This window comes from Tripterygium wilfordii, chromosome 8 (genome assembly GCF_013401445.1).
Source record: "Tripterygium wilfordii isolate XIE 37 chromosome 8, ASM1340144v1, whole genome shotgun sequence".
Classification (NCBI taxonomy): domain Eukaryota; kingdom Viridiplantae; phylum Streptophyta; class Magnoliopsida; order Celastrales; family Celastraceae; genus Tripterygium; species Tripterygium wilfordii.
The window spans coordinates 1,936,046-1,959,975 of record NC_052239.1 but is presented as its reverse complement, the minus strand read 5'-3'; the positions used below and the strand labels follow the sequence as shown (position 1 = coordinate 1,959,975).

Below are 23,930 nucleotides of genomic sequence, written 5' to 3'. Positions count from 1 at the left end.
GATTCGCTTCTGGCAGTATCTGTACAGCACATCTTCTTACCTTCCCAAAGTTATAGTTTTTCATAATTAAAAGGTATTTGTTTAATTGTTTTTATGGTGAACTACTAATGATGTTGTAATTGAGTATTTTCATAATATGAAAATTTGTGGAATACAATTGTGATAAGTAAAAATATAATATTTTATTCCGTGAATTTATTACTAGTGATTATGTTCAAGTTTTTTAGATAGTGACTTATTGGGTTTGTTGGTTTCAACCAACCCATATGTGGGTAGTGGTTGAGTTTGTGTGGTTGTTTAAAGAATGTATGAGTTTGTTGGGTGTGTGTATGGACGCGCACCTAACCTGGTTCTTAACAATGATATCAGAGGTGTTCAGTCTTTGCACATGTGGGTGTTTGGATATCTGGTGGTACGGATAAGCCCCAACGACCCTCACTGAGAACAGCCAACGTGGGCGTCGACTTCTTCCAGGTATTGGACTAGATTGGGTCATCATGGAAAGGACTATCAGTGGATTTGGTGGTACGGATAAAGACCCCAGCTCAATGAAAAACCCTATTGAGTGCAATCAAAGTGGACGTCGACTCAATAAAGCGGGGGTATTGATACGAATGTCCCATATTACTTAGATAAAGGATAAAATATCATATAAATACCCTAAAAATAATTTCGGAGGTGTTATTCGTGACCCCGCTATTTAATTGTACCCCAATGAATTTGAATTCTGGATCGCCATTGACACTCGTTCGTGTTATGTAACTTTTGTCTTTTCCGCTCTCTTAAGAGTAACTTCTTCTCACGTTTTTCCGGACATAGAGAGAAGATTGATGGGGTGGTTTGATATGATCTGATGGATTCTGAAACCATGTCAACTATTCACTGACTCTTTCTTTAGTATTTAATAAACAGAAGGTTGAGAGAGCAGTCAGGCCAAATTAAACCCAACACCAGAAACCCCATTCTCACCGACTCTGACATCAGACGTGACACTCTCTCTCTACCTTCTGTTCAACTGCCAGACACAAATCCACAAGCAAAAAGGACAATCTTCAACAGTAGTTGTTTCATGTCTTTTGAGTGTTACAGTGTGTATAAGTTTGCACATGTGTGTCTAGAGAGACTGACAAAAAGCTAAGGAGGTGAAACAGTGCTTTTTGTACTGCCTACATTTGTAATTAATAGTTTAAACGACACATGAATACAAACTTGTGGGTACGAGAGACGTCAGACAAAGAATACATGATACATTAATTCATGAATCATCCATACAGTCATAGTGTCTGTTTCAGAGTCATAGAAAGAGAATCTAATGAACTGGACACTTAAACAAGATAAGGAGAAACCAACATCATAAAAATCCCACCACTCAGCTATCACAGTTATCACAACGGATGAGTTAGACGTACAGTATTCGCGTATCATGGTTATCACAACAACGAGTGAGTTGGACACATGCACAATTTTCAAGTGAATTCACGTGTATGACTCAATAACTGAGATGATTGTGATATCAACTATTATGATACCGATCATTACTGAAGGAGAAAACTCTCCTAAAAATATTTTATTTATGAAAACCAAAGAATAAGTTTGGGACTTTCATGATACACAAGTAAAGGCCTACCAAGACAAATTAATGCTTGGCGTCCCCTTTTTTATTTTATTTTTCTGTATAAGAAATAGAGAAACCCTAACCCTAAAGTTTTTCATTATATATTCTTGATCAGAATAATAATTCGAAAGAAATCATTTCACAATATCTTAATCCTACATGCATGCATTCCCCATCAATGTTTATAAGATATATATTTTAAAATGTGGATGAGAGAGGAGAGTAGTATATATGTATGGTATTGTGTGAGTCTCAAGGCATTACTGTTTTGTGTAGAAAAATAATGGTGTTGACAACAGTGGACGACTGAGAGGAAGCAAAAGCTGAAACAAACCCCTCTTACACACACACACACACACATGTGTGTGTGTATATATATATATATATATATATATATATATATATATATATATATCCAATGATCAGTACTATTGCTACTTTATTCACTCACTGTTTTGAATATTTGTGTGCACAGACACAGAGAAATGGGAGGTTGAGATGAGTTTTGACAAAACTAAAGCAGGCAAAAGTGACAAAAACTTTCAATTCTCACAAGTCAAGAGGCATATTCATATTCATGCTCATCTACTATATACATAAGTGATGAGTCCTTCATAAACCTATGGCAGTCAATAAAACTCCAATTAATAAAACTAAAATTGCTGACAAAGAAAACCTAGCTAGCTAGCTATAGTGGTCCTCCAAGTAAGAACAAAGCTAGCTGCAGAAACAAAGGTAAGAATATATATGTGTAGTATAAAATATAGGACTAATTAAGCCCTAGACTTGGGCTATAGAGAATCATCTTTAAAATTTAACAAATTTTTTGCAAATATTCTTGAGCATAAACAATGAAAGACACAATATCATATAACATGAGAGAGCAACTTCACATGCACATGCCTAGAGTTGCACTAATGACCCAACAAAATACACACAACCTTATTGATTAATAAACTCCCAATCCCATGCTAAAACATTAATATAATTGACATGCTTAAGTGTTCTAGCATGACGTTTATTTATACCCAACAAATAATTAAATTAGGTTTTGTAGCTCAAGAGTTCTCCATGTGAAGGCTAGCTATATATACAACAATATATGTATAGCTAGACTCCATTAATGATTCACATCATACCTCATATACCAATAGAAACCCGAATGTTGGGTTTCATCAAATATTCCCTTCATGACCTCCTCCTTCCCCTGAAGCATTGCCATCATTCCAAGGAAAACTATAATTATAAGGAAGAGCCAAACCACCAGCAGCAGGAGGAGGAGGGTTGTTAGTATAAAAACTTGCTTCAGGATTACTAACCCTTCTCCTCACCATTGAATTATTTGTTGTTATTTGTTGCGGTGGTGGCAATGAATTGCAAGCATAGCGGACGAGATCCGCGTTGGCGGCATCAAGTTCCTTCTGGAGGCGTTGGACTTGTCTTTGAAGGAAAGAAATGGCACCAACACAACCATAGACAGGGTCGCGGATTCGAGCCTCGGCTTCAAAGGCAAGGGAGTTGACTGCATCCTCTTTCTGGTGAGGGAGGAGCTCGTTGAGGAGTTTGGTGACATTGCTGGCTCCGAAGATTTTGTGGACGTTTGCAAATTTTTGAGGCTCCTCTGGTGGGAAGTATGGTGCAAATATGCAACCTGGCATACATTTCCTCCTCAAGAACTTGCAGGCTGCACATGGTGAGTTGTAGCTGCTTGATGATGATGATGCCATTTTTTTGAATATCTACACACTTCAAGAATTATTATCAGATGATCAAGACTTCACCAAAGCATATATTTCTTTTGAGCTAAAATAAGGTTCTTTCCTTCAATTTTCTCACCACTTCTAGATTTTTTTTTTGGGTTAAGTTTGAATATGTCACTGAAAAGATAGAGACATTTGCAGTTAGGTGAAGAAAAAAATCTCAAATTAGGTTATTGAATGTCTCAAATTTTAACAATTGGATCATTGTTGTCTAATTCCGATCAATTTCATGTCGAAATTGCTGACCTTGCCCCAATTTCTCCTTTTCTTTTTTCTTTAAATTTACCCTTGTTTCTTTCTTGGGAGTCTATCCTCTAGTTGGATTCGTGAACAATTTCTATAGCTAATTAAGGTTACCAAACATGCTATCTCTCTCTCTCAGCAAACAAATACACACACAATTTTTAAGAAAAAATATAAAATATAAGGAAAAAATAACCTGAAAATATAGTTATATACCAGTTGAATTTATTGCCAATTCCTTCTATCATAAATCTTTAATTGTCTTCTTTTTAGCTCCCTTATTTTCATTTTCACTTCAACAGTATAATAATTCCCTGAATATTTTGCTACCGGGATCTTCAGATCTCCCTTGAATATGGGTTCTGATTTTGTCTTTCATTTCAGTAAGCATCAACTCTGTCTCTCCATGAGTATGCACACACACGTTCAGACTCTAATTATTAGTTCAATTAGCATGAGAGGTACACAGGATCTGGTATAGTGCAATTTACTGTAAGTTGATACTTTCTAGCTGTATATGAACAAGCCCTAAATCAGAGGCTTTGAACCCAAAAAAAAAAAAGTGTGTATATTTCTCTCAACTTAATGACTTATCCAAAAACAACACAGAAATAATTTTTAGCATATAACAAGGAAAGGGAGAAGCCACATATGTTATTACCTGTTCTTGATGATCTTGGTCTCTTTGATCAGATGTACTTTATTAAAAGAAAAGTAGTACCTTTTCCTTGAAGAAGCTCTTTCAAGGTTCAAGAACTAGCAATTCTCTTTGTTCCTTTCAAGAAAAGAGAAAAAAAAAAAAAAGTAGCTTTCTCTTCACAGATTTGTTAGGAAGGAGTGAGCCCTGAAAGAGGAAACCCTAATAGGATAGAGAGAGAAACAAAACTTTGCAAATTCAGGAGGAATAGTAGGAAAGGGTAGAAGGCAAAGAGCATTTTAGTGGTGATATGGAGAAGGGGAATGGGAGGCAAAAGACAAAGGTGTAATAAATGGAAGGTACACTATATCAGATAAAGAAAAAAAAGAAAAGAATCATGACCATGACTTTCTTCCAATAATTATTTCATGGGGATGTGGGGATGTCTCCTAAACACCTCTCCTTCCTTCTCATGCAATGAAATCTGCAGTCATTTGGGTAAAAAATATTTTCTAGATTATACCAAAATGAGAACATTAATATCTATAAGAAGTAATTTTGTTGACAATCGACTGAGTTAGACATATGTATATTTAAGGTTCGATTCCAATGAGAATTGAACATATTTCTCAATGGTATTTGGAAAAAAATGAGAACATTAAGCGCAATTGGGTCTCTTTTGTTGTAAATAGATTCCAATTATCATTATTAATAAGAGGCTAATTAACTATATCTATGTGTTTGATTTACAATTATTTTGTTTTGGAAAATCTACGTACTACCATGGAAGTCAGTCTTTCTGTATATCAAATTAGAACTATTAGGGTTACAAACTTACAAACATTTTTATTTACACCAGTTTTAAATCCCATGTTTATAAGTTTCTTGTATGTATATCGAATGTAAACAATATTATATAGTAACGTGAAGAAAATTAATTTCCCAAACAATCATCATGGCTCTATCTAGATCTCCTTCATCAATCTTTACATAGTCAAATTAATTACTGCGTACTCCAAGCAACATAATTAGTTAAACTTTGCAATCTCTGGTTAATAGTTGCTATCAGTACTCTTCATTATTGTTCCACTGTGCTAAAATTGGCCTTCTTCCTGTCCATCACTAATTAAGCAATAAGAAAACTGCATGCTATATATATACATACACAAATTTGTCTTTGCAAGCTGGGGCTCCATGTTACCCCAAACCAATCTGTTTTGGAATTAATGGTGTGTCCTGTCCTTTAACCTCCTCTCACGTCACCTTAAAACGATGTGCATCTCATGCGTGTATTTCCCTTCCCTTATTTCCCACTTGTCCATATGAAAGAGAAAAAAAAAAAAAGAAGCTATTCAGCCCTAAAATGTAAATCCGGAATTTTCAGTAGGCTCTGCTGGGCTTTGAATGGGCTGGGCCTGGTTCTAGGCGAACTTGTATGGCCCAGAAACGTATGGTCTTGGTTTATAACTGGGTCCTCTCGAGCCCTAGATAGCATTGTAACATATATATATATTATTTATTTATTTATTTACATGGTCATGGAGGCATGAGATGACAGCATGATTGCGACATGCAGGGAACACCAGAGCGGCTATCCATTTTGGCTCAAATTCAAAGCTGAAGGCCACCCTAACTATAGGTACCTATATGTACATATTGTTGATCATATTATGTATAGGGTAGTGTTCTAGGTTTTGATATATATATTTCATGGTTGATAAGTAGCTGTATAGCTATTGGTAATGCAATGTGAATGTATGGTACACGCAGAAGATGAATTCAACCATGAATTATAGACACACACACTTGGGAAAAAGAAAAGTGAGAGAAATCTTGTGATTTCTTTCTTATGATATGATGAGTGAAAATTTGCCTTCCCAAAAGGAGAAATGCATATTATTGCTTTGCTGACTTAGCCTTGCACTTTGTAATTAATTGTGAATAAATATATATAAAAAAAATTAAAATTGGTTGTATTGGCATCATTACTCTATTAATTAATCAATTAGATTCTTGCTGGTTTGGCAAGGAACTCTAATTAATTTAGTTCATACTTGTGCCGAATAAGTCCTACCTTCCTGAGCCATTATGTAAATGGGCTTGAGAATGTTCGATAACACTTGTATTCCTGGGAAACCTAAAACAAGGATTGGTCAGCAAATTCAACAACCACCGTGGCGATAGTCGATGACGCTCTGACGCTCAAGTCAGTCTCCTATATATTTCAATAACCAAATATCATCCCCTGCTTTTTTTTGTTCTTCTTCTGGTTTATATAGTGTACTTTTGAAGATCTTGGAGATTGAATTTGATTTCACGGATCAATTGGTCATTTATCGTCAATAGCTAGTTTCATGCCATAAAATCAAGAGGATTGGCTCGCCTGGCTGAACTCAAGCTGTAATCACAAAATCCTCATAATTGTTCGATCTGTTGACCCACATCTCATGTGACATGTGTCTGACTATTATAGGTTTCCTGGTTGACTTTTACCAACGAGATTTTATTCCTCTACAATACTAGATTTTTGAGGTGACTTAAAATGAAAAATAAACAGATAAATGAGTTTAACATAATTTGTTTAATGAAGTATTTCCACCAATTCAATTTTAATCACACACAACAAAAAAATTATTGATAAAGGGACATGGCAACTAGCTAGTGTGGTACACAATAATTTTATAATGTACATATATAATGGAGGTGCAGAAGATGGGGGGTCTAGATAGGAATAGATCGATGTTGGAGTCCCAAGTACCAACTTGGTTGATCGATGATAGTGATCCCTTTCACTTCCCCAACCATTCTTTCATATGGATATGGTCCTACAGCTAGTGTGTGTATATATATATACACACCTCTCCTCTCCTTTCTTTCTACAGAACTTCCCCCATGTGTTATGTTTCAATTGTAGAAAATGATGAGAGAGATAGAAAGCAACTTTATACATTCTTTAACCTAATAGGTATATAAAACATAAACTCACATATTTATGTGAAACTCTACTAAAACAGTAGGGGTCATGCTATTTTATTTATATATATATATATATTATGAGTTTATGAAATGATATTTATTAACCGAGGGGTTAACATGGGTCGGTGTGAGATTATGATGTAGTGAAGCCAATGATTAAAATCTCCTTCTTCCTTAGTATAATATTATAATGCTATTGTGTCAATTATATGGTACCTTTTTCCAAATCTAGTATTAAGACCAAGAAAAGTTTAATCATGGATTCCACCGTCTAAATTCAGCTGCTATTGTCCTTTTTAATGATAAGACTTATTCCTGTTATACTTTCTAGTTTGTATATACTAATTTCTTTTTTGAAGTTTTTTTAGGAATAACTCTATTTTATTAATTTATTAGGAGCATAACACATTTTTTAATTATTTATGAAAATAACATTTCACACTACTCTCAGTGTCGTCATTTGTACTTTTCTTCACTATGACGCTACTAGTAATAGCGTCATTCGTTTATTTTTTTTTTGGCTTAGTGATGCTACTTAGAGTAGCATAACTACAAATTGGCTAACAAAGACACTGTTCGAAACAACGTCATTCAAAGTATTACTAATGACGATGTTTCGGATAGCGTCAATCACTGCGAGCGTCATTAACATAAAATTTGCAAAAAACACATATCCCGCCACCACCTCCGTGAGAGCAACCCTCACCCATCATCGCCGCCGCCACCACCACCACCACCTGCAATCGCCACCAATACCACGCTTATTGATTGTCCTCAACATTTGTACAAATGGGACTTTAGTGTGGCACTCTATCGTGCAATTGATTTGTTTCAAGATTATAGAGTTTTAGTGTCCCGACCGTGTTATGCGATGATTTGGATTCCCCCAACATATTCTGAACCTAAAAGATACCAATGACATGTTACATTATTTGACCAGGAGAGGTCGTGGAGATGTAAGACGGATGTGAACGCGACATGGATATTTCAGTGGGATGATCGGCATGCTAGGATCATCCAGGTGCGAGTCCCTCAAACAAGTCTCGACGAGTACTGATGGTATTATGCATCGATCATACGTAGATTCATTAATGCACCCGCTACAATTCTGACTGGGCCACAGCTGGACTATGAACCTCACGGGAGTTGGACTAGATTTTTTAACACATGGGCCCCAAATAAAATCTATAAAAAAAAATCTTATCAACGAAATTCGTTATCCTATCCATCACTGCCGCCACAAAAGGTTGAGAAACGGCATTTGAATTCAGTCGTCCTCTAAGAAAACTGATAGTGGACTAATATGTCCAACTGGGCTTCCACAAAATAGTTGCGAGCTTTGGCCCATTAACAGAACTCTGAATGGCCCAAATTTATTGGGCCACAATACAAGAGAAGTATCAGGCTCAGGCCCAAACATTCGTAATAGAAGACCCAGAACAATTACATTACGTATAAGGCCCTCCCTCACATTTAAGAAGCAATCATCCAACCATCCAAGTTTTTTATGTTTTTTCTTTTTCTTTTTTTGAAATGGCATAGAGAGATTCGAACCCTGATAATCAGAATGATACACAACCTCCTTACCACTTCAACTAGTGACACGGGTGCAAGTTTTTTTATGTTAAGAAACTACTATTTACACACAAACTTGAACTCAATGCATACATACACTTACTTAACACACCCCAAATTTTTTTAATACATACATTTAACTTCCTAAATTAACCTTTCATATATATTAATATATAACATTTAACATCCTAAATTATTCCATCTGACCCACTATATTTACCATTTTGTATAGAATGTGGAACTGACAACAAATCATAGAAAATCACACACTAAATTTAACATCAGCCATAAATTTCTTCTTGCATTCTTCATGCGAGTATAAAAAAATGACGATATACCCATATTACCGATGGCTTCAGAGCTCAACTACAGAATATTGAAGGCCGTCTCCAAAATGTATAAAGGATGAATGACCTCAAACTTCCAACTGCATATCAAGGAGACAAGGAAGACAATAGCATTTTTGTTCACAAGGAATGGAGAAAGGTGAAGCATCATCTTCTTTTCCTTTCAAATCAAGTTTTATGAGTCTTACCATATTACCTCAAGTATTGTTTGCTGTACTGTTGCATCTTCCCTGAGAATCACTGGATATCAAGAAGGAGAATGGTCCGGTTATTGGTAGCTGAGGGTCTGGTGCAAGAAAAGGCAGGCGAAGTTATGGAAGATGTAGCTAAAGAATATATAAACCAATTTGTAAACAAGGGAATGCTTCAGCTTAAGGAAGAAGAAGCAAACAGAGAGATGAAACTCAAGGTGCCTTCTATGCATCACAAGTTCCTTCTCAGTGAAAATCTCATTTTTACAATTACCAATGCAGATTCTATTCTCCCCAAAACTGCTCGCCGCATTTCAAACTACACAGACATTGTAAAGATAGCCTCCAATGTAGAAGAGCTTCAACCTCGGTATTTTTGTTTGGAAATCACGGCACCTCCAGATGGTAATTCGTTGGATTTTCAATGGGCAAAATTTTTGCGGATGCTAGATCTTGAAGACAGCGGGCCAAAAAGCTTACCAGATGAAATAGGAAACCTGATCCACATGACCTATCTTGGCTTGAAAGGAACTGACATTGACCAGCTTCCACCAAAAGTTGGTAATTTACAATATCTACAAACCTTGGACATCAGAAGGTGTAGGAACTTCGCAGAATTATCAACTGAAGTCCTGAAACTTGCAGGACTGAGAAGCCTCAAAATGTTCATAACATTCAATGGAGGAGGGAAAAAGCCACCAGCAGGGTTAAGTGGATGGAAAAACCTCCAGACACTCACTGGAACACACCCTGGTGATACTGTTGCAACAGAATTAGGCAACTTGATTCGGCTCAGGAGGCTGGGATTGATGGACGCGGCCGAAGAGAATGCCAATGAGCCATTTGCCTCCATTATGAAGATGCAGAGTCTTCTGAGTTTGTCCTTTGAAGCAAAACATTCTTTCAACACACAGAGAATTGTCCTCTTGGAGTCATTCTCACCTCCATCATTTCTTAGGAAACTTCACTAGAGAAGATCCCAAGATGGTTTGGATTTATGGAGAAGTTTACAAACCTATATTAGGTTTTTCTCAAATATCTGAAAACCTGGCATCGGTGCAATAGCCATAGCCACCAATCCATCTAATAAAACTTATGGGTTTACCTCGTAGGACTACTTTGCTGTCAATATGTGGTGTGAAGGGTATTTCACAAGAATCATTCAGTGATCAATAGCCATAGCCATCAATCCAGCTGACCCCAGGAACTTTCCTTTGTCCTCCATCTGTTATATCATCTCTCAACTGCTTCACATCATTCCATCTCCCTTCACCAGCATATATATTCGAAAGCATAACCCTATAGGCTCCCTTTTTTGGCTCATTATCAAAAATATGCTGGGCTACAATTTCTCCCAGCTCAGAATTCCCATGGACATCACAACATGATAAAAGCGCTCCCCAGATGCCAGAGTCCACAGGTTTGGGCAAAGACAGGACAAGATCATATGCCTCTTCCAACTTTCCAGCCATACCAAGAAGCTTAACCATTAAAACATAATGTTCATTTCTAACTTGGATGCAGAACTCATCTTTCATCCTCTTAAAAAGTTCCCAACCGTCGTTAACAAGGCCAGCATGGCAGCAAGCACAAAGGAGAGCAGAGAAAGTGGATTCATCGGGCTTTAGCCCTTTACTTATTAGGTCCTCCCACATTTTGAAAGCCTGGGAGGCAAGTCCGTGCAAACCAAGACCTGAAATAACTGAATTATAAGAAACAACATTCTTCTCTGGCATAGCCTCAAATACACGAATCCCCAAGCCCAAAAAACCACACTTTGAGTACATGTCAATGAGAGCAGAAGAAACCATGATGTTTGATTGAAGTCCATGTCGAAAAACAGAACCATGAATCTCAATACCAGGCCTGACATTTGTTATCTGAGCAGCAGCAGTCAAAACACTGGAAATCAATATGTGATCTGCCTTCTTACCTTCCATATTTAAACTCCTAAAGAGAAGCAAAGCCTGCAAGTAGTCTCCAGACTGAGAATAACCAGTAATAAGAGCAGACCATGTGACTAAATCAGGTTGACATAAGCTACTAAGAACGTTATGTGCAGAACTCATGCACTTAAATCTGGAATATAAGCTCACAAGTGCACTACCTACATGAGAGTTAGATTCAATACCACTTTTCAAGCAAAAACCGTGAATTCCTTGGCCGATTGGCAGCAAGCTGGGACATATTAAACCTGATATCAATCCCACCAAAGTGAAACCGTCAGGCTGCTTACCCAAACTTCTCATTTTATTGAACAGTTCTAACCCTTTGTCCCAGAATCCACAACAGCCATGACCAGAAATCATTGAATTCCACAAAACCAAATCCAACTCAAACGTCCCATAGAACACTTTACTAGCTTCATCAACAAGGCCTAGTTTTGAATAAGCAGTGACAAGTGCACTGCAAGAGATGAAATCTGATCCTAACCCATAAACTGTAACTCCACCATGTAAAACTCTGAGCCCATCTAAGTCAGAATTCTCATAGCATGCCCGTATAAGGCAGGCATACGTGAAGTTGTCAGGTTTTGTATTAGTTTTAGCCATCCTTATAAACAGTGAAATAGCATCATCAAACTTTTGGGCCTGCGCGTAGGCTCGAATAATGGCATTCCAAAGGAAGACGGTCCGTTGAGGAGTTTTCTCGAACAGGTTGCGAGCAGAGACAATGTCATCGTTCATAGCATAGAATCGCACGAGTTTTGTAGCATAAAATGGGTCACGGGAGAGGTGGGTCTTGGTGATTAACGCATGCAGTATTTTGGTTCTTGATGGCGTCTGGTAGGACTGTGAGATCTCTGGCAATAACTTGATCATGAAAAATGCTGGAGTCGAATTGAAAGCGGTAATCTTGATCACGGATGTCAGATGTGCAGTCGCAATTCGCAATCGTTGAGGCCCTTTTCACCAACCCAAATTCTGTCGTTTATATAGCTATGGGCTGAGTTTCACTTGGGCCTTACATGGTTTGGCCCATTAGAATACACACTCGGAGAGTGCCGATCTGGAATCCGACGACCCATATCTTTGTTATTTCCTTTTCCCTGTACTTGTTATAGCCTTGTTGGTAGTTTTGTACTCTAATCACCTAAAATTTAATACAAAAGTCTAATAGAGACTGAAACCTCTCCAATTTTCCTCGCCCTAAATCGTTTAGAATTCTTGTGTGATAGTTGGTCATGTAAAAGTCGGCCCAAGAATAAACTCGGGTTCCACTCTCAGTTACCCTCGTTACGATATGGCCATTGGCACACAGTAGTAACCATACCAAAGCAAAATTCAATGCGATTTTCCTAAACCTGGGAATGAAAGTCATTCAATTCAATTCCCATGTCGAGTTCCATTAGGATGAAGTAGCTTTAAGCAATGCACACGCTTTTGAGTGATTAAATCACGATATACCAAGCTACAGGTTATTTTTCAAGTTGAACCATCTAATAGGCATCAATCCAAATACTTTCTGCACACTGATTTATCAATGTTCTTTGTGTACTGAACAAAACTTTGAATTGGGAAGCCATAGTGCTTTCTCCTTGAGAGCCTACTCCCCACTCTTCGTCGAAAGGATCTGAGTGCATCCTGTAGCCGAAAAGAAGTTTTTAAGGGAAGGTGCGAGAAAGAGAGTAGAAGCTACAGATTTCCAATCGGTGTCGAGATGATGGATGCTAGTCTGTTTTCTCTTCATCCATTTCATCCCCAACATCCCTGCATAAAAGAATAACAGAACATAAGATGTACGGTAAAAACATTCCTCACTAGTTTGTACATTTCAAGTTATCCTCAGTGATCATTGGTCTACGACATTTGACGAAATGAGTGCAGGAGGAAAGTGATGAAAAACCGTTTCAACATCAAAAATAACAAAAACGAGAGCAAACATGTAATAACGGATTCGAAATTGTAACCAGGCATCGCCCATTGGTTCTATCCCCGACTCATAACTCGAAAGCTTCTCTGGCCTTTTGTTAAGGGGGGCTAAAACTCCGGAAATTAGAAATGCCAAAATAGGGATAACACTTGAGATTATTAGAAATGCCCAGAAAAGATAGTACTCACAAGTCAGGGTCCCAAATTGTCCTTGAAGTGATGTAGTCTATTGGCGCATTAACAATTTAGCATCTCAACTCGTAGGCATCTCAAATAAGTTGACACACCAGGCGTCAGAGACAGAAAATAAAAAGAGAAGACGTGAAGGACTTAAAAATAGCTGTGATTGCGGCGGACTAGAACCCATCAGCAATTGATAGGTCATAGGTTCCTACCAGAGAGGATTTAAAAGTCAGCTGGGATTGAGTAGTGAACTTGAACGACGTCAGGCAATAGATATCTCCCTAAAAGATGCTTGGCTATATTGCATAAGCCATAGATGTAAAGAAATGTCAGACCAAGAAAACACAAGGTCAAACCAGTGGATATCACGAACTATGTTGGTGGTGAATATATCAATCAACTTTTAACCAGAAACAGTGCATTTTATCTATAATACAGAGATGCTCCTGAGAACCTGCTCATGAGTACACTATCTTGTGAAATGACAATACCACATCAGGATTACAGTTCTGACAAGGGACCATTAAAACTTATTCTTCATACAAGATGATTATTTCCTTTAAGTGGAGCAAGGTGGATGAAGGCAACAGTGGTTTTGTTTTTGGAAGAAAAGCGAAACCGTTTTTTTTTTTCAAAATTGTACAATATATACTCAGAAGATTTTAAGAATATACTGCAACATACCTCATCTCAGTGTTTACCGAAGTCTGATTATCAGTGCTTGAGGTTCTGTATTGAGGCTCAATTGCATCATCATCATTATCAGACTCTAAATCATCCCCATTCCAAATACGCGGTTTAGTTCTTCGATCCATGTCCTCCTCCGCCTACATCACCAATACAGCAATACTCCACCATCAAGGAAGAAGAAAAATTTTTCATTTAATAATATTCATAAAGAATCCACCACTGCCAACCAACCTCTTCTGGAGCTTGTGCAATTCGAGGTGTCATCTGAAAAGGTACACTGGGGGCATGAGATAGGTTTGAGAGTTGTTCAAGTAGGATATTCCTGAAACAGATGTCTTAGTCAAATATTCATTGATACAGTATTAGCAAAAAGGCTAAACTAAACAACAAAAGGATATACATTATACACATAAGACAAGTAAGAGTAACATATCATATTTGCAAATAGAGAGGACCCTTTGCACGTTGAGGAGTAGAAGAAGACTAGAACCATTAAATGGCTCGCAAACTCAAGCATTCCTGCAATATTGCAGGTGAGTTAAGTGTTCACTAAACACGTGTTCAACAAAATTTCCCCTTTTGTTAAATAAATTACAAGAGGAATACCTTAACATTTTGCCAATTCAAGGCTAGGTAGGAGATACAACCAGCAGAAAAGTCTTCACAAAAGAAAAACTTGGTTAATAGCAAAGATCAAAAGACAAATTATTCCTTTGGAAAAATATATACTATTTTTGTGATTAGAGGAAATAATTTATACTATGCCCATCTCAAGTCAATTTTCATCAGAGAAGAGTATATCAAGGACACTTCATACATACAGTATAAATCATTTAGCAACCACCAGGTCACTGGATGATGAGAGTTCTCTGGGAAATCCAGATTGCACCCCTTCTAGATGCTACAAACACCTGAGAGGGTTTAAAAAGGAACACATACCAATTGATCATTTTTGTCACCTAAGCAACTAGGCACTTGTTCTTGGAAAACACAAATGATCGGCTACGGCATATTCATATAAATTCTTTAGGCTTAGAAGTTAGAACACAGTAAGACAAAATGTGCACATAAAAGCTTCAGAGGAAACAGAAGATGAACCCAAACACAAATGACACGAAGAGTAGACTAATAGATGAATGTCAATTTATAGGAAGAATCGGTTCCTCTTAAAATGAAGGTAATGCCAATGTCCAAACTGTAAGCAATTGGAATTCATATAGTAAAAACAAATTAAAACAAACTTGAAAGTCACAAGCCTCGTTTCTGTTTCAGGAAAAAAATACTTTGGCCCCCACAGAATCAACTGTGGTCTCTATTGTAAAAGAAACTACAAGAATTTTATGACTTTCACAAGGAACCATCACCGCTTTACCGTTGCCAATTAAAGCTAGAGTGAAATGGATATGTTATTATCCATAAAAGCAAGTTCACTTCAGCCCAACTGCTGATCTGAAATAATCTCAAAGCTTGTTCAATGAAAAGTTGAAATAGAGCAAAACCACAAATATTGGAATCTGGCAGCATATTATCAGTCTACGGACCAAATTTTCAAACTTCACTGGAAATATGTTACACAACAGCACATGGTTAGGCATTTCATGTTGGCCCATTTGGCAACTAGCCGACAACCATTTTCATTCTAAATAGAAACAAGTGACTCAGCTTCTCAAAAGTGAATCAATTGAAATACCAATTTGTTTCAATTTCCAGTTCATAGGAAAGTTTTCAGGAGACATCAATCATTTCCATTCGCTAATAGTGTATCACCAGTTTTCAATGTCTCAACAAACTCCAACTAGTCAGCATCATAAAAGACAAGCTTGCATAAATACTAAAAGAGTTTGTCACAGCAATGCAACATTTCCACGAATACTAATCCGAGATACTCGCAATAATATGAACTGTGAAAGAGAAAGAAACAAGTAATGCAGTACTTAAAATCACCTTATTCTGTCCATATCTTCAGGTGCATTAAGGTTCTCCATGTTGCTTGGTACAACGTGAAGATTATAATCTGGGCCAAAATATTCGTAATATTCATTATATGGCAATTTATTATCAGGCTCCACGCCAACTGCAACCGCCGTCTGTTACAAAGCGACAAAATTAAGCAACAGAAATATTTCATCACTAACAAAATCCTTAAAATGAAAGGAGAAGACCAGAGGAAGAAATTTACCTCATAGCACCAGCAACGGGCAACATTGCGAATGGTGTACCCTCCTCCACCCAAGACCATCAACGGCACATTGAAAGATCTAAGAAAACGAAGGCAATCTGCATGTCCCTTCACGGACAGGTTGAAAAGCCCCAACCTGTCACCTGCCAATGAATCAGCTCCGCATTGAAGAACAACAACATCTGGCTGATATATTTCCATAACTTTATTGATTATAGGCCGAAACAAACTACGGAAGCTTTCATCATCCATCCCATCATTCAGTGGGGCATTCAGTGCATAGTTCTGCCCAAGTCCCACCCCAGTGTCCTTAATATGCCCGGTGCCGGGAAAGTAATCCCCATACTTATGGAAAGAGACTGTCATGACTCTGTCAGTGGTATAAAATGCCTCCTCAACGCCATCTCCATGGTGGACATCAATATCTACGTAGAGTACCCGCTGCACCGCGGCAGATAAAGGGAAAAAAAAATCAACGGTCAGTCAAATGGTAAAAATGGCACAAAGGCATAATCAGAACCTTGATCCTCGAATATCAACAGGGGATCACACAATAATGCATGATAAGGTAAGAAGTAGACCAAATAAAAAACCTATCAGATTTTACATTTTGAAAATATTTCTAATAATCACAGGAGAACAGTTTGTAAATTTCAAATCATCTCAGTGATACATCATATTGACTCCAAGCAACAACTGACTTTGGCTAGTTACCTAAAAAATTCAAAAGGGGAGAGAGAGAGAGAGAAATATTCTAGCGATATCAAAGTACCAATACATCAATGGAGCCATGCAAACAACTGTTGAGCTTATAAAAACGGAAATAGCATAAATGTATCTACCTTGCAAGAAAAAAATAAAGAAATATCATAAGTGAATACAACATTTGCTTCATAGAAAAAAAAAATCAAATTCACAGGTTCATCAGAATAAACAATGCTATTGGCCTAATCTTCAATCTATCCAAAACGCTACCCCTCTGAAACCTTAAATAAAACCAGAGATAAAATGACAGAATCAAAACATCCACATGTCTTACCATTAACTAATATGAATAGACACCGGAGTTGTCTCAGCCCCAAGTCACAAAGCGCAGAAAAGAAAAAATAAAATTCTACGATTCCAACTCAGTTCTGCACCCAATTTTCCATAACAAACGACCAAAACATCTACACTAGAAAAATACGAAGAAGAAGAACAAAATCTCACCCTGTGAACCTTCAGCAACTCAAGAATTCCCAGTACAATGTCATTCACATAACAGAACCCGGACGCCTCGCTCTTCTTGGCATGGTGCAGGCCACCCGCCCAATTGAGCGCAATATCGGCATCACCTCGATTGAGCTTGACCGCAGCACCAATGGAACCTCCAGCGGAAGCCTGGCAGAAGTTGAAGAGGCCGTCGAAGACAGGGCAATCCTCACCGACATTGAAACGCTTTTGGGATCGGTTTAAGGATGGATCGGCTAGGGCATCAGGACTGACGGATTGGAGGAACTGAACATATTCGTCGGTGTGGAAGCGACGGATGTCATTCGCACCGGCAGGAAAGGGCCGGTTGATCTCCATACGACGGTGGAGTGAGTAGTGGACGATTAGGTTATGCGCCATCCGGATACGGTGAGGCTTCATCGGGTGGCCTTGTCCGTAGTAGTAGTCTCCAATAGACGGCTCGTAGAAGTAGCTTACTCGCCGCTTCGTCGCGTCAGGACCAGAAGGAAGTGATGCGCCCGCTATGTCGTCGTCCATAGTTTCAGAACACTCGAGGGTGGAGAGTCCTTTCTCTTTCTTGCTCTCTCTTCTCTCTTCTTGAATTTATAGGGAGTCAAAAAAGAGCAAAATTTGAACGTTCATAAGCACCACGAGAGCGAGGCAGAATCGTTTCTATGGGCTCTATCTTATGGGCTTCAGCCGGTTACTGGACTGAGTGAGAATGACCTAACGGGCTGAAAATTTGGTCCAATAAGCCGGCTTCTCTAGCCCTAACATGAGAAGACAGACACTAAGGCCTTCTCTAGACCCAATTTGAATCGCGAATTAGGTACGAGAAAATGTCATAATTAGAGGTGATAAAACTCTGTCCGATGCAGATGTCCAAATTTATCTAACCAAGATTAAATCAAATTTAGACATAAATTATATATCTGAATTTTGAGTTCAAACACAAAATTTTGTCCGATTTATAACCGGGTCCAGGTCCAAACATACAAATCTTGTCCAGACCCTAACTTGAAATAGATTATTGTCCGATTTACTTGTACATATTAAAATCAATCCTAGTTTAGTCAATTAAGTACATCCGAAATTCAATCCGGATTAGTGTCCGGACATGTAACATTTCGTAAGCACTTGATGTTGTTTGACCCGGAACCGACCCAGAACCAGTTTTTTTTTTTTTTGCCACCCCTAGTCATAATAATGTTAAGAGATGGATGAAGGAATAGGGTATTCAAAAATATAGTATTTTTGGCTAATTTTATAATCAAAATTTCCCTATTCAAAAATAAACAAACATAGAAAGACAATTCAGGCGCCTCCCATGCGCTGTGAAGTACCTCCAAAACCATAAGTGTGATTGGCTTGCTGGCCTCGCCTCTCCATTATTAGAGAGGGAAAGGGGGGGGGGGGGGGGAAGAGAGAAAAGGTACTGGGCAAGAGAGTCAGCTCCAGGTATACATATATAATCATAGATCCATGGACCATGGTCCATACCACATAGTTGTTCTTACAGTATAAATCCAATATAGGAAGTTTTCTTGTCCCCTCCACTTTCATCTAGTCTTGACTGTCTTGTACAAACTATGCAACATACACTACACTTTTTACTCTTCCAGGTAACAAGAAAGCTGTCTGTGTTAATATGAGAAGTCAAACTTCTGTTTTCCAGGATATATGCAGAGTCAACTTAACCAGTGTCAGGATAAGCAGTTTAGTGTCATTAGATGCAAAACCAGCATAAAAAGTTTCCAGCATCAAAGTATGCTCTAGCTCACTCTTAATCAGAACTCCAATCCAGGTCCAAAGGGAATTGGTACTCCGGCTAGTATCCCGACATTACTGTAAAGGGTGTTACTGTTACCTTAATTTTAGATTAATCAAACAAAGAATTATGAAGTAAATCACAAAAATTAAAGTAAGAGTGCTTAACATGTGAAATCAGCATGCATTAGCCGATATCCGGGATAGCTGCTCCAGACATTCTCATTCTATAATCTCAATAACTGTTGCGCCGGCAGGTTTTATTAAAAATGATGCTGCATCAGTACCAGCTACCAATCAATCTTAGAATGAAGAATCACAATAAGACGGTAGAAAACACAAGCACATAACAGTGTACATCAAGAAAACACAAAAATCATAACAAATCCTTGAGTTACATAATGGAAAGAACCTTGAGTTACATAAATAACATAAACAGCTTTCTTATCTCATCAAAGATAATTCACCTAATTAAAAAACTCTTCAAAGAGTTTTTCAAGTCCCTATTGGTTGTCCCCTTCCTAATACGAATCAAGGACTTGTAACTACACAATTCATGATTGAGAATCCTAAGAAAACAAATATTAAAGTCACTATCTATAGTTGGAGTCAGTTCATCACAAGTGAGCTCATGAAGGCTATGGGTAGTTGCAGATCACTGGAACTACAGTGATAGTAGTTAAGATCTTTTGATTCATCTCTAATGTTGATCATACATTAAAGGGTTGATATAAATAAAATTAACTATTTTCAGTTTTACAGTTCCAGATGATGCCAAGTCCTAATTTGTGAGAGTATCCATAACCCTTTCTAGTATCTTGCTAGTTGCTACACAACAATCGAAAGAACCTTAATCGAATGGCCAAGCTAAGAATAGGTTTCAGTGCCTAGGCAACAGTTAGCTACAAAAAAAATAAATTAATTAAATACCAGTTAGAATTCTAGAAATGAACTAACCGAAACAAAGGGAGGGATAAAACAAATTGAAGTTAGAGAGGACCACCAGCAATTCTAAACTTGTCTATCCAGTGTGCAAACTTTCAAGATGAATATGCTGCTATGTGTGTGAATCACAAAAAAGGGCACACATACTTAGTTGAGTACTCATATATTTTTGTAGGGGTGTGTGTGTTTTTGTGTATTAGAACATGCAACAGTAGAAACACAGTACACATAATTGTGTCCTGCCTGTTCTACAGAGTTCAAATGCCAAAGAGAATTTTGATTCAAACCTGATGCAGAGTTTAGGTGGTAAGACAGCACCAAGTACCTACTCAATCTGCAAAGAGCAGAAACAATTAACATAAATATGTAAACCTCAAAACAAGGTACTAATTTAAAATGTCCTTCCATCACTTATAGTGAATACTGCATAGCAAGCAACAAAACAAAACTATGCAAATTAAAAAGAGCTTCTCTCATAGCAGCAAAACAAGATAAATCTGGCCGAAAAAGGAAGGAGAGATACAAATAGAGAGAGAACACAGCAGAGTAGAAAGAAATTCTTCGTAAATTTGAAATCACAGTAGAAAAACCAAGTAAATTATGTGAATCCACAAATGTATCTGTATAACATGACAGATAAATAAATATTAAATATTGGGAATGACTAACTCTTACAATGTTTGTTACAGCTGAATGTATGTTACAACATGCTCATATGGATAAATAAAACTGTCCGCTGGAAATTATGGAGAATAAGACTGTCTATGGGGATGAGTTCCGGCCTGATAAAGAGTGAGGTTGTGTATGGCTTTGGCAAACAGATCCCTTAAATCAGGACGCATAGCTAGAACAGTACGCGCTGCCCCCTCAATAGCATTCAATGCTCGGGATTGTTCAAGAGCTTTGCTGTTACCAGCATTCAATGCAAGGTAACATAGTAGCACAAGTCCATGAATTTGAGGCCGACCATTGGCACGCAATAATTTTATCAAAGGTGGAACCCCATGAAACTCAATTATGGCCTTTGTATGCTCTGAACAATTGAAATTTTCAGGACACGCAAATTTTCCCAATGCGATAGCAGCTTCAGTGGCCATATCCACATTCCTGTTCCCAAGCTGAGAAACCAAAGGACCAAGTATTCGTGTTTCCCTTGCAGGGAAAGTTCGAGCCAAGCACCCAATTGCCTTAATAGCAGGAATTTGCAATGCTGGATCATTTTCTTCCCTAATTACTCGTAAAAGCTGATCCAATACTGCCTTTGCAGCAGGCAAATTAGTCTTAAAAGCCGCTCGTCTAAGATCAGCATTTTGCTCAGCCATCACTGTTATCTCCATCACAGTCATCAAACAATTAAACTGCATTTCCATTTTCTCACTCTCAATAGCCTTGGCCAAACAAAGCAGTCCTTTTGTCTCTGTAATTTTTCTACAATTTGACACACTACCTTCACACAGTTTCCAAAGCGCCTTGGCGCAACTGACCTTGACCTGACGCTGCACCTCAAGTGGCTCGATCTCCTTATCTTTCCTATAATGGCTGCCCCCACTACTACCATCTGAAAATGATGAGTGAGCCGACAAATTCAAACCTTTTCCATGACTATAATTATTGCGTCCAGGTTTTGAGGCCAACTGCTTATTAATTTGAACAATTGAATGAATACTAGTTTTACCTGACTCCATGTTAGGAGTATCCAAGACCAAATCCAGAGATAGCAACGACACTAATGGCCTAGTTACGTTCTCTCGCACAAAGTTGTCCTGTGCTAGAGGGTCCAATTCCGCCATCCTCGCTACCAAATTTGCCACCGCAATCTGGACTCTCATTGGGGAATCACCAAGAACCCCAACAATTTTTGGCACCCCAAGCAACTCCACGATCAATCTCACTGTCTCCTGGTCAGTGGCGATGTTGAAAAGCGCATTCGCAGCAGCAATTTGCGCCTCTGGAGAGTCGCCCTCTTTGAGCAACTTCAAAAGGGGTGAAATCCCGCCTTCTTCAACAATGATTATCCTGTTCCGATCGTTATCACGAGCATGAGAGGCAAGTTGGTTTGCGGCGTCAACACGGTCTCTGAGCTGCCCCATAGTGATAGTACCGATATAGGACCAGACCCAGGCAAGGATAGGGACGTGGCTTGCAATTGGAGGCAGAGAAAGGTCAGCTCCGCCAGAATCAAAGATAGAGAGTAGCCACCGCATGTCACCAATTGAGGATTCAAGTAAGCTGGAGACCTTGCGGAAGTCGGCTGTGGTAGTAATTGAGAACACCTGACGTAGTACGCCGCTATGGCGGCACTTTCGCACAAGATGCAGAGCGCGTTCAAGATTCTTGGTAACATCAATCGCGATGAGACGGAGGGGACGGTCGTAAAGCGACTGAGCCGCAGCGGCAAGGCGCACGGCGGAACGGAGCATCTGAGAGAGTTTGTCGACCTGCTTGGCGAGTTCGGCACATTCTAGCTTGTTAGCCTCAGCCTCTTGAGCTGATTTAAGAACTCGCTCTGCTAAAATAATTGGGAGAGAAAGTTCTTCTTGTGGAGTCTTCTCCTCCTCGTGATTGACGCTCACACCAACACCAACAGCTCCTCCTCCACCGCCACCAGTAGCTGCCATTGGAAACCTAGCTTCACTGCAGAGTTGAATACTGAATTGAAGAAATGCGGGACGACCATAACCATAGTCAATTTGATTCCATCTCTTTGATATTTCAATTTGAGAGGGTATGTATGGTATGTTGGTTGTGGAGTCAGAGCGAACAAATTTAAAAATAATTCAGGAAAAACGAAGATGAGGACACAGAGTGGGGCCACTGGAACTGCCAAATTATTTTGCCGTGAGATTAACGCAGAAGATGCAGCGACTTTTCATTATTCTTTATTTTTTTTTTAAAGACCATAGACTGAGGAAATTCGACTCCAAAGTTGACGTTTGACTCCTCGGACAAGGAAGGAAGAAACAGCGAAAACTTTAAGAAACTCTTGGTTCTATGAATTCTATATATTTATCTTTGAATTTTCCATTTTTTTTTTCCACAAGTTCGGTTTTAACTCGGACAATATGCTTTCAAAAATATTTACATGAATATTTAAATGTGTGTGCTCTAATCTGGATTAAATTTTCGGACGTATTTAATTGATCACACCCAAATTGATTTAAATTTAAAAGTAAATCGGATAATAAGTTAATCTAACCTTGGATAACTAAATTGAACATGATTTATGTGTTTGAACTCCGATCCTATTTTAAACCGGACAAAAATTTTATATTCGAAAATGACATATAACCCAACAGTTTAATAATCCAATGGAGTCCAACAAGTTCATTCTATTAATTTATTCAATGGAATAACTTTATTCCACTCTTTATCTCATAATTCATTGTCTAAAATTTATTGTTTTAACATAGATTTCATTATTTTTTAAAACACAATCTAAAATTCATTGTTTTAGTTCTGCCTCCTTTATTTTTGAAATTCCATTGAAAAAACAATGAAATTAAGATATACCCGATAAAACTCATCGACAATGAATCTTGTTAAGAAGAGTTTTATGCGTTGATTCTAAATACATAATTTTTTTTTTAAATCTAACATGGATTTTAAGGCTTAAAACGTTTTAAAATTTCGTTTAAGAGACTTGAACTACCATTATATGGATTACCTAACACTACTATTTTATATTTGGACTCGAACTGAGATAATTGGGATCAATAACTGAAATAACTAGAATATCAA

General features: G+C 38.0%; 5 protein-coding genes across 8 annotated transcripts; 1 reads left to right on the top strand and 4 right to left on the bottom strand.

The window, feature by feature from the left end:
- Positions 1-2,196: 2,196 nt before the first annotated feature.
- Positions 2,197-4,577, bottom strand: LOC120004440 (protein LATERAL ORGAN BOUNDARIES-like). Its single transcript, XM_038853791.1, has 2 exons — positions 4,280-4,577; positions 2,197-3,354 (listed from the first exon to the last, which is right to left on the bottom strand). Exon 2 carries the CDS (start codon positions 3,340-3,342, stop codon positions 2,791-2,793), a length of 552 nt encoding a protein of 183 aa, XP_038709719.1. The 5' UTR covers positions 3,343-3,354; positions 4,280-4,577; the 3' UTR covers positions 2,197-2,790.
- Positions 4,578-9,086: 4,509 nt separating this feature from the next.
- LOC120003739 (putative pentatricopeptide repeat-containing protein At1g64310) lies at positions 9,087-12,231 on the bottom strand. 3 transcript variants are annotated; one of them, XM_038852803.1, is made up of 3 exons: positions 9,619-12,231; positions 9,342-9,439; positions 9,087-9,233 (listed from the first exon to the last, which is right to left on the bottom strand). In XM_038852803.1, the coding sequence occupies exon 1, from the start codon at positions 12,164-12,166 to the stop codon at positions 10,514-10,516; it is 1,653 nt and encodes a 550-aa protein (XP_038708731.1). In that variant the 5' UTR covers positions 12,167-12,231; the 3' UTR covers positions 9,087-9,233; positions 9,342-9,439; positions 9,619-10,513. The 3 variants fall into 3 exon arrangements, with proteins under 3 accessions (XP_038708731.1, XP_038708732.1, XP_038708730.1); XM_038852804.1 differs by having other exon boundaries at positions 9,350-9,439; XM_038852802.1 differs by having other exon boundaries at positions 9,087-9,439.
- Positions 9,212-10,315, top strand: LOC120004219 (putative disease resistance RPP13-like protein 2). Its single transcript, XM_038853487.1, has 2 exons — positions 9,212-9,292; positions 9,356-10,315. Exons 1-2 carry the CDS (start codon positions 9,212-9,214, stop codon positions 10,313-10,315), a joined length of 1,041 nt encoding a protein of 346 aa, XP_038709415.1.
- A 406-nt stretch (positions 12,232-12,637) lies between the features above and the next one.
- LOC120004407 (histone deacetylase 6-like) lies at positions 12,638-18,082 on the bottom strand. The gene is made up of 6 exons (XM_038853759.1): positions 17,478-18,082; positions 16,269-16,709; positions 16,034-16,176; positions 14,321-14,411; positions 14,084-14,226; positions 12,638-13,054 (listed from the first exon to the last, which is right to left on the bottom strand). The coding sequence occupies exons 1-6, from the start codon at positions 18,015-18,017 to the stop codon at positions 13,015-13,017; spliced, it is 1,398 nt and encodes a 465-aa protein (XP_038709687.1). The 5' UTR covers positions 18,018-18,082; the 3' UTR covers positions 12,638-13,014.
- Positions 18,083-20,480: 2,398 nt separating this feature from the next.
- Positions 20,481-22,996, bottom strand: LOC120004370. Of its 2 annotated transcripts, none has more exons than XM_038853704.1 (2): positions 20,868-22,995; positions 20,481-20,526 (listed from the first exon to the last, which is right to left on the bottom strand). In XM_038853704.1, exon 1 carries the CDS (start codon positions 22,808-22,810, stop codon positions 20,936-20,938), a length of 1,875 nt encoding a protein of 624 aa, XP_038709632.1. In that variant the 5' UTR covers positions 22,811-22,995; the 3' UTR covers positions 20,481-20,526; positions 20,868-20,935. The 2 variants fall into 2 exon arrangements, with proteins under 2 accessions (XP_038709632.1, XP_038709633.1); XM_038853705.1 differs by lacking the exon at positions 20,481-20,526 and having other exon boundaries at positions 20,778-21,750; positions 21,868-22,996.
- Positions 22,997-23,930: the final 934 nt, after the last annotated feature.